The following is a 10,309-nucleotide window of genomic DNA, read 5'->3' on the forward strand; positions in this document are numbered from 1 at the left end:
GCAGGTCTTAAGGTGTAATATGCATTTGGTAATTTATTTAAAAGATGTGGATTCACTAATCTCTGTGTCTTCTACATTCATGCATATGTCAAATAGCCACATCCTGTTCCCACATGTCATCCTGATTTGTATCTCCCAAAAGCACTAAAGTAAACGTGCCAACAGCCAGCTCATCATTAGAGCTGACTCGTTTCTGCTGTGTGAAGAACAGTGGGCTGCTCTGTGGAAACTTACAATGACTGCGAGGAGGGGTGAGAGGCGGGATTTGGACGTGACATCAGGACAAACGCGCCCCTCTTGGATTATAAATTGAGCATGGATGCCTTCACTGAGCCCTCTCCAAACTCAGAAGGACGCTGAAGCTGGGAAGTGTGGGCCGGTCACTGCTGCAATAAGTCATGGCACCAGCTGGATCAAAGAGGGTGAGTGACTGGATGGGATGTCTCAACTGTAAAGGACGAGTTCTCAGTCCATTGCACTTGGTTTTCTCCTGCAGAATGAAGTGGGTGTGCGCACTGCCTTGCGCCCTATAGCGGTAAAGTGTGTCCAAACTTGTGCGCGTTTCTGTGTTTTGACTCTCTGCGTGCGTAATTTTGAACCGCAGGGTATTCTGGAGCGTCTGGATGCGGGAGAGGTCGTCATCGGGGACGGAGGCTTCGTCTTCGCCCTGGAGAAGAGGGGCTACGTGAAGGCAGGGCCGTGGACACCTGAGGCTGCAGCCGAGAACCCCGAGGCGGGTAATGTCCCATCCTCTTCAATTGCGCATTATCATTCTCGTTGATGGCTGAGCTGCATATCCAGTTTTGTGAGGTGTGAAATGAGACACGTTTTTCTCGCTTTCTCTCCTCTTGCAGTGCGGCAGCTGCACAGGGAGTTCCTGAGGGCAGGCTCCACCGTCATGCAGACATTCACCTTCTATGCAAGCGATGACAAACTGGTGAACAGAGGCCACACTCAGCGCTTCACTGTGAGTTGTGTTCATATTAAAGTCTTTTTTGGCATGAACTCCGGAGAATGTCCACACAATTGGGGGTCTGCACTCTCTCCGGAGTTTGCCTTTCACACATGAACAATGTAGCAGGAGATTATCCGGTCAGATGCATTCACAACAACACATGTTGGGAGCGTGCAGGTGAGTGGGGGTGCAACATGCATATGGCAGGATGTAGCATTGTAATTCGTGCAGAGATCACTGGAGGATCTACTGCTGATTTCTGACATGGGCTCATTCAGAAATTCTCCGGTGTCTTTTACTGAGGGGCTGGCCGAGAAGTTCTGGAGAAAGTCTGGAGCCATTCACTCAGACCTTTGCGTTCTCACATACAGCCTGACTTGAGAATGTCAGGAGTTTATCCAGAGTTCAGTGCATGTCTGAAAGCCGCTATAAAGTTTCCTGCAGCTGCTCAGAGGTCCTGCAGAGAAATCGGCCGCTTGTCAACGGGGTTTAATACGACTCCCACACTGCCTACAGGCAAAGCACGGAAACAGAATTAGCAATTCCATGTTCTCCTGATATGAAAATTGAGCCTTCTTTTTCATTTTTTTTTTCCATCCACAGGGGCAGCAAATAAACGAAGCAGCATGTGACCTGGCCAGAGAGGTGGCCAATGAGGGGGATGCTCTGGTGGCAGGAGGCATCTCTCAGACTCCCGCTTACCTCAGCTGCAAGAATGAGGCTGAAGTGAAGGCCATCTTTAAGAAGCAGACCGACGTGTTTGTCCAGAAAAATGTGGACTTCTTGATCGCAGAGGTACTTTATAGGAAAGACTAATGATCTGTTTCTTTCACCTTATCGTAAAGTTGATGTCACGTGAGATTAAATATCTGAAGATGACTCTTAAAGTGAGTTCTGAAAAGGTCTGAACTGAAGCAGCGCAGGATGAAGAATTCCTGACCTTTTCCTTAGCGCTGTGTAAATCTTGTTATTCCTAAAACTAGCAGTTGGTACCTGATGCGTATCTGTCCACAGCTTCCAGAGTAAGGTTGCAAGGAGTCTTCTGTGTTATGGGCAAAATCGGTGAGGAAAATGTCCCAATGTCCCAACAACTACCACGAGCTCCACAGGCGCTGCGAGAAACTCCCATTTGCAAAATTGATAAACACAACTTGTGATGTTGCCGGTGGAGACAAACTCTAAATACTCACTTGAAAGCCTCACTGCAACCAACAATGACACCAATGTGTGGGTCAGGTTTCAAACAGTCAGCCCCACATTAGGTTGTTAAAGCGGCTGTGGGACGTAATGCAATATGCAGCGACTTGTTCCTGTGCCAAGTTATGTAACATGTGAAACAAAGGACAAATGTGAATGTGCAGTGAATTGTCCACGTGCCTCAGGTTTCATAACTTCAAATAACATGGTGGACAAATGTAGCCAGAGGGACTTTCATCCGTCTCCACATTACAGCTCAATTTATCATTTTTCTCCACCATCTTTTGGAGACAGTTTTATTCTGCAGTTTCGCGCAAAATCTACAAATGCACTTGATTAAAATGTCACATCACAAATGCGTCTTGTAAGATGAATTCATAAATAAATGCACAGCGGGTTTTTATTTGCTTTGAATTTCCGACTAATCCTTTGTTCCATCAATTTATTATTTGAGGCTGCACCTTGCTTCACCAGTTTATTTTTGAAGTGAAAAAATGTCAGAATCTGGAAACGGATGCTGCAGTCAGACTGATCTGATCTTTGACCTCCAAACTTTAGTTTTTATTTGATGTAAATGCAAAACGTATTTTTTTCTTTTAAGATGAATGATTCACTTGTTCTATTTACATGGCTTGTCTTTTGCTCTGCAGTACTTTGAGCACGTGGAAGAGGCTGAGTGGGCAGTCCAGGTTTTGAGGGCCACCGGCAAGCCAGTGGCCGCAACCCTCTGTATTGGACCTGATGGAGACCTGAATGGAGTCAGCCCTGGAGACTGTGCAGTCAAACTTGTGAAAGCTGGTATGGCGAATCTAAATCCACTGCAATGCATGAGTCCCTGTCCCAGTGAGGAGGGAAAAGGGGGGGGGGGGTAATGCAGAAGTGAGGCCACTGGGCAGCAAGTAGAGAGAGAAATCTATTTATTAAGTACATTTAGCTGAAACTATTGCAGTTGTCTAATACAACAGTTCTGCAACAGATCCTACTTTCATGAAGGATATAATGTTCAGTCCATCCCATTTATATCAATGAGAGTAGGCTGAATAGCTGCAATACACTTCAATACAAACTAAAGCCTCCAGTTATTATACAGTTAAATCAGCATCTCTCTAACAGAACTTCATGAAGGTGTGTAGAACTGTCATTAAACTGCATTAACTTTACTATGTACCTGAAACTGAATCATTTTCATATGTGCAACAGTTCAGATTTGATATGCAAGTGCAAGAAAAATGCCCTTCCATTAATCCTAGAATCGCAAACCAGACTTTTCAAAGATTTCAAAATTAAAGCAGCAGAGTCTGAGATTCTGACTTTTATAATCTGAATGAAGTTCATATCCCAAAAAATTCTGAATCCTTCAATTCCCATAACGCAACCTGGCATCTTTTATATCGACCCTGCATGCATCCAATCTGATCCCTGATGATGTCTTCCTGTTTCCTTTTTGTAGGAGCTCACATTGTGGGCATTAACTGCCACTTTGACCCGGAGACCTGCGTGAAGACTGTGAAGATGATGAAGGCCGGAGTGGAGAAGGCCGGCCTGAAGGCTCACTACATGAGCCAGCCGCTGGCCTTCCACACTCCTGACTGCAACCGCCAGGGTTTCATTGATCTGCCCGAGTTCCCCTTCAGTACGGGCACACTCTGACAACCGATGCGTCTCCACATTATTAGTTCAACTGTTGTGATGGAAGATCATAATCCACACACTCATCAACAAATGTTTTTCCCACAGCTCTGGAGCCGAGGATCCTGACCAGATGGGACATGCAGAAATACGCCCGGGAAGCGTACCTTGCTGGCATCCGCTATATCGGAGGCTGCTGCGGGTTTGAACCCTATCACGTCCGTGCCTTGGCTGAGGAGCTGGCACCTGAGAGGGGTTTCCTGCCCGCCGCGTCCGAGAAGCACGGCCTCTGGGGGAGTGGCCTGGAAATGCACACAAAGCCGTGGGTTAGAGCGAGGTAGGTTGAGGCGACTCTTTTCCGCACGTTTTTTTATTTTTAAGTTGGGTTATTTTGTTTTAAAAAGTACCTTAATCCTCTGCGCAGGGCTCGTCATGACTACTGGGTGAAGCAGACCCCTGCGTCTGGCCGTCCCTACTGCCCGTCCATGTCCACGCCTGACGGCTGGGGCGTCACCAAGGGCGACGCTGAGCTGATGCAGCAGAAGGAGGCCACCTCCAAGGAGCAGCTGAAGGTTCTCTTTGACAAGGGCAACAAATGCCACTGAGTCGTGTCTTCATCCCCCCCCCCCAACCCTCCATCCCCACCCCTCCAGGCTTAATTTGAAAGGAAGAGGCCGAGGGGTGGAGTGTGAGGAGGCACTCTCACACATTCCCTTCAAGTTTGCATACCAAAATAAATACTGACATTGTTTGTCTCTTAAGGTTTTTTTTTAATTTTTTTTACTAACATTTCAAATTAGCTGTCCAGCCGTAACCAACGATGAGTGTTTCAGCACGATGACGGTATCTGTGACCCTCGTGAAATTACAAAGCTCATAAGAGCAGCTGTGATAACCTAACACTCCAAACCAGTGCTTCTTGTCTTTTAAAGAAAAAAGAACTGAATTGTATGTAGCAATAAACTTCCAATTGAACAAAACCAGCGTGTGTGTGTGTGAGATGTTCTTTGTGTTGATTTATAAAGGGGAAACCAGTTTTATTTATCAAGCACATTTCCTACACAGAGGTAGATTCTTGACATTGCCAGAGGAGTGATCTTCCAAATAATCGAGACTGGTTTAACACCCTCACAGGAACTGCTTTCTATTGTATAAGATAAATAATAACCTGGATGTGTTCTTGAAAATCTGGGACCTGTTCTGTCACATTCAAGGAAAAAGCAATAAATAACTTGACGAGTCTTAGAGCCAATAACACATAGTCGAAGCCTAGAAGTGCAGACAGGTTAAGTGTTCAGGTTAAAGTGGTGGGAGATGTGGCAAAATACTGTTTCCTGAATGTTGCAACCTTTTTCTAGAGTTCATTTAGATTTTACACATTTGTTTTTGCTTTTCTAAACTCGTATATTCTTTTTCATGGGAACAATTAAAAGCATAATTATGAAAAAAAAAACATATTTCAGGTGCTTTACAGGGACATGAAAAACAATAGTTATGAAATGAGAAGAAATCAATTTAAACTCAAGGCACAATTAAAAAATGTCTATCATAATTAAATAAAGAGCAGGATCAAGGGGATAAAATATGTATAGAAAATGTAAATTAAGTTGGAGCGAAATAATACAAATGAAATGGAACATGTGTAAAAAAATTATTAAAATACATTTATTACAATGATATATATGACCCTGACCTTAAATGAAAATAAAATGCAAAATGTGGCTTATCTTATCTCCACCAATTAAGAACACATGCTAGACTTTTTATAGTAGATTAACAAAATACCTTAACCTTTGATCTGATGTGTGTGATATTGGGGTTTCAACTTGTGGGATGTATTTGGCAACTGTAACATTTTGGCCCTGTGCTTTAATTGTGGTTCACTTCAGGCTAAGATGCTGTTATCAGGTTAAATCAAACCTTATCTTATCCAGCTCACCTGATTTGTTGAATACGGTTCAATGATTGATTTTAATCCTGGAGGACTATTCACTGGAATTTTGTGTTCCTGCATATTCTTGGTGACATTTGTTCTGCTTTGTGCTCCACATTGTTTCCACTGATGACACTTGGATCACTGTTATAACAATGAGACATTCCCAGTGAATAGGGTCAAACATTGAAAGATGTTTGATACATCTCCTGCCATCAGAAACAATCAATCTTTCAAAATCTCTTAAACAGCAGCTGTAATTGTGAGCTCTTCAGTTAATATTCAAAAAGTTTTGGCGGAAACAAATTCCAAATTTAATGTCAAGTTTTTGCTCTCTGCAACATTTATATTTGTTCTGTTTAGTACTCTATTTTGTTAAATATTTGATTATGTATAAGTAATGGAACATTTTTATTATAATTGTAGTAACTGTACCAACAGGTCAAAATAAGTCATCAATAACATTGGGACCTATGATTGTACTCATATCAAATAATAATGTTGACACTCTTTCATTTCAAATTTTAGAGAGATTTGCATGTGATAATGAGTTCAGATATGAGTTTCGCCCAACAATTTCCTATATTGTGGATTATTCTGTCAATGTCAATTTTATTTATATAGCACATTTAAAACAACTCGGCTGACCAAGGTGCTTCACAGGGTAAAAGATACAACAAGGAGACAGCAACAAGCAATACATCAAAATACCAACAGTAAAAATAAAAGATAAAAGAAAATAGAATAAAATCAAATCTGCTGGGATAAAAAAGTTCTCAATTCCAAAAGAAGGGCAAATAGAAGAGATGGTGTTTTTAACAATGATTTAAAGTGTGCTAGAGAGGGGGGGGGGGCAGATCTAATATGGAGTGGTAAGCTATTCTGTTATTCATATGAGAAGAACTGGGCCCTGGAGACTTCAACAGGTCAAATTGATCCTTGTACTTTGTTTTATTCAACCAAATGTCCTGTTCTTTAGTTTAACAAACACAAGGTGGCAGCATTGCACTCCTTTATTTCAGATAAGACAAAGCGAGTCCAAATTGAAACTTGACCAAGAACTGCTGCTGTCATCTAGTGGTCAAAATAATAATGACAGAATAAAAATTGAGTTATAATGAAGTAATTCTATGAAATATTTATTTTAAATCAAATCAGTATGTAGAAGTAAGTAGGTTTTTTATTACCATACAGGTGATTGTATGTTAAGCTCTAATGGCTGACGGTGTTAAAGTCACCAGGTGTTGTATTGGGCTGGACAGAAAGCCTGTAGAGTCCCAAGTCTTTGTGAATAAACCCAAACATGTCAGTTTAAAGTCTAGATTGTCACTGCTCTATCTTTTCTTTCCCAGAGATTAATTACTATGGTAACGATTTACTTGCATGTGGGTTTTTATACTGAAGGTCCAAAGGGACTTTTGATTTCCTGTGTTTCCTCAGCTGACATCCTGCGTCTATACACAGAGACATGGGAATATGAGGATGTGGTCTTACGCCCCTGGTGGACTTTAATAAATTAATAAAAATAAAGCATGACTTTCACCCTGGGAACGACATTTAAAACATTTCCTAGTCTTCTTTTAACGTGCTTTCATTGTTAACCCAAGAGGCTGCAGTCCAAAAGACAGGAGACACATTTATGTTCATATTTTCTGCCAATATCAAAAGTAACTGCGTCTTTATTTCTTATTCTTTTCATAAAACGAAATTGAAAAGCACTTCATACCAGTGATTTGGATTCATGAATTAAATTAAACAGGCATAATATCTTCATCAGCCAGCCATCTTTAAGTGAATAACAACACATAAGCCATATTTATAGGCTCACATTTTTCAGAGAGACTCACTAACATGACTAAAATGTACAAGAGAAACCACCACCCTTTTTGCTTCATCCCACAACTGAATAAATGACAGTAACTGCTCTCGGCCTCCGTTTTGTAGATTTGATTAACGCAAAATGCAATTCACTTATAACATCTTGCAGCTACATACATACCTCCGCAAGAAGGCCCAACAGTCAAGCTACACTAAATATCATCATATATACCAGTCTTCTAAATGTGCCTGACTGTTTTTCATCAAGCATTCATCAGTCAAATTGTATCGACCTATAAATTTAACTGAAGGGAATTTGATCCTATGTATGATGACAAACAAAAGGGTTAGATCGACATTGATGATATATACCATTAGTTCAACCTCAATGCAAGTGATTGTGCCTGTGGCTTCCAGTTAAGGTTAAAGGTTATAACAGAACCTGTCATTGCCACAGCTTCCTCCGTTTTGTCCTGGGTTGAGACGAGTGCAACATGGCTCCACGTGGTATGGAGCGGTCGGATAATGTAATAAACCAGACTGAGACTTCACGAAGACTGAAGAGGATACTAGAACATCACGAGGCTACCGGTCATACTGTGGAAGATAAAGGAGATTGGACAGAAGCATTGCTCACGACCACCACATAACTGCAAGATGAAACTTCACCAAAGAAATGAAAAGAGGCCTGCAGGATACTGGCAGCACATCCTCTGGTCAGAGGAAACCAAGAAACAAATTTGTCTAGATCAGACGGGTTCCAGTGTGTTTGGCTTGGATCTGACCAGGACCGGCGACCCCAGTGTGCCGACTGTGAAACATGACGGAGGGGGAGGGAACTGACGTGGGGGCTGCATGAGTGAGGGGTTTATAGATCTCCCTTAGAATGCAAGATGGCATGAAGAGTTGCTGAATGAGAAGATGAGTCGTGGACTCAATAGGCTTGGCAGGAGAGGGATTTTCCAACATCAGCATGAGCCCAAACACACAGACAGCAACAAAAGCCCCTCCAGGACAGAGCAGCTGAAAAGACTCACATGTGAAGACAACAGAAGAAGATGTGAGCAACACTGGTGACATCCACGTCCACAAAATAAAATAATGGTGTTGCACTTGGCTCGGGTTTTCCTTATTATTTGGCTTCATTCTCCTTGGACTGTGACTAAAAACAAATAAAATCCCACCTCCTGAACAGGATTGTATTTACTTAACATTTTATTGACACTAATCTTTCAAACAAGTACGTGGTCGTATCACTGTCTTTTCCAGAGTAAGCTCAATATGGATATGAATACAGATATATTTGTTGTTTTTTATAGCATGGTGTAGAGCGACATTTCTCCCTTTGTTTATGTTCAACTGTCTTTTGTCTGAGTCGGGTTTCCGTACAGCGTCGTTCCCTGCGTGCTTGCGTCATGGATTTGCCCACGTGCAGATGTTTATGCTCCTCGTGCACGTCTGCGGGAACCAGAAGGACGAGACTGAAACAAAGAAAGAGCCACAATGGAGGCAAATTAAGATATTATGCGATCATCAGCGTGGAATGACTGACAGAGAAAACACAATGTGTGTATTATCCGTGTCTGTTGTTTGCCTCAGGGACTGACGTTTGATTTATTAAAGTCTGAAGTAAAGGGACCGTTGTGGTGCCTTCACGTCGTCTGGGAAACTTGAGGCCCATTCTGGAAAATATAAAAAACATGCCATGACTCGAATTCAAAACCAGATTTTTGCATGAAAATGAATGTACAATAGCCTATTTATATTATGTTGCTGGCTATAATCGTGTTACTCTGGCCTCACCCACAATTAGATTTGTATACACCCTTTTAATACAAAAGTGATCAAAAACCTTCAACCACTTACAATCGGACACTTATAATAATAGTGAAATATTACTCAGTTAGTTTCATGTGTAATACAACGTATGTTTTTTCATCATATTGTGTCAAATATAATGTGCAATATTAGTATTCATGTGTAATATTATTGTTTTTCCATCATATTATGTAATTACTCCAATTATCACTGCTCCTTTAGTTTAAATGAGTTCACTGCCTCATACAACTTACTTATTTTTTCTCATTTCTATTTTCATCTCTATTAGGCTCTGATTCTGCATTTACTTCATCGTTTTATTTTTTACTTATAATACATTTAATACTTTTTATTCTTATTCTCACTTAAATTATTTAGACTCAATTGTGTTATTGTCTGTACTTATATTTATTTTGATACTGGCACAATAATTTCCTTCTGGGTTAATAAACTCTTGTCTCGTCTTATCTTATGTGTCTGTTTTGTTTTGTTTGTTTTGTCTTTTTTTGTCTTGTTTCATCTCGTTTGTCTTGTCTTGTCTTTTTTTGTCTTGTTTCATCTCGTTTGTCTTGTCTTGTTTTGTCCTGTCTTGTCTTGTCTTGTCCTGTCCTGTCTTGACTTGTCCTTTCTTGACCTGTCTTGTCCTGTCTTGTCTTGTCTTGTCTTGTCTTGTCCAGTCTTGACCTGTCCTGTCCTGTCTTGACCTGTCTTGACTTGTCCTGTCTTGACCTGTCCTGTCTTGTCCTGTCTTGACTTGTCTTGTCTTGTCCAGTCTTGACCTGTCCTGTCTTGACCTGTCTTGACTTGTCCTGTCTTGACTTGTCCTGTCTGGACCTGTCCTGTCTTAACCTGTCCTGTCTTGACCTGTCCTGTCTTGACTTGTCTTGACTTGTCTTGTCTTGTTTAGTCCTGTCCAGTCTTGACTTGTCCTGTCTTGACCTGTCCTGTTGACCTGTCTTG

The 10,309-nt window shown here is 41.4% G+C and overlaps 1 protein-coding gene across 1 annotated transcript; it reads left to right on the top strand.

Moving 5' to 3' along the window:
* The first annotated feature begins 293 nt into the window (after positions 1 to 293).
* bhmt (betaine-homocysteine methyltransferase) lies at positions 294 to 4,764 on the top strand. Its single transcript, XM_034602116.1, is given in 9 exon segments — positions 294 to 394; positions 396 to 422; positions 605 to 737; positions 855 to 967; positions 1,559 to 1,750; positions 2,803 to 2,950; positions 3,603 to 3,785; positions 3,890 to 4,118; positions 4,206 to 4,764. Coding segments are annotated over 9 exon segments (1,281 nt in total). The 5' UTR covers positions 294 to 319; the 3' UTR covers positions 4,387 to 4,764.
* The last annotated feature ends 5,545 nt before the right edge of the window (positions 4,765 to 10,309 follow it).

This window comes from Hippoglossus hippoglossus, chromosome 12 (assembly GCF_009819705.1).
Source record: "Hippoglossus hippoglossus isolate fHipHip1 chromosome 12, fHipHip1.pri, whole genome shotgun sequence".
In the NCBI taxonomy this organism is placed as follows: domain Eukaryota; kingdom Metazoa; phylum Chordata; class Actinopteri; order Pleuronectiformes; family Pleuronectidae; genus Hippoglossus; species Hippoglossus hippoglossus.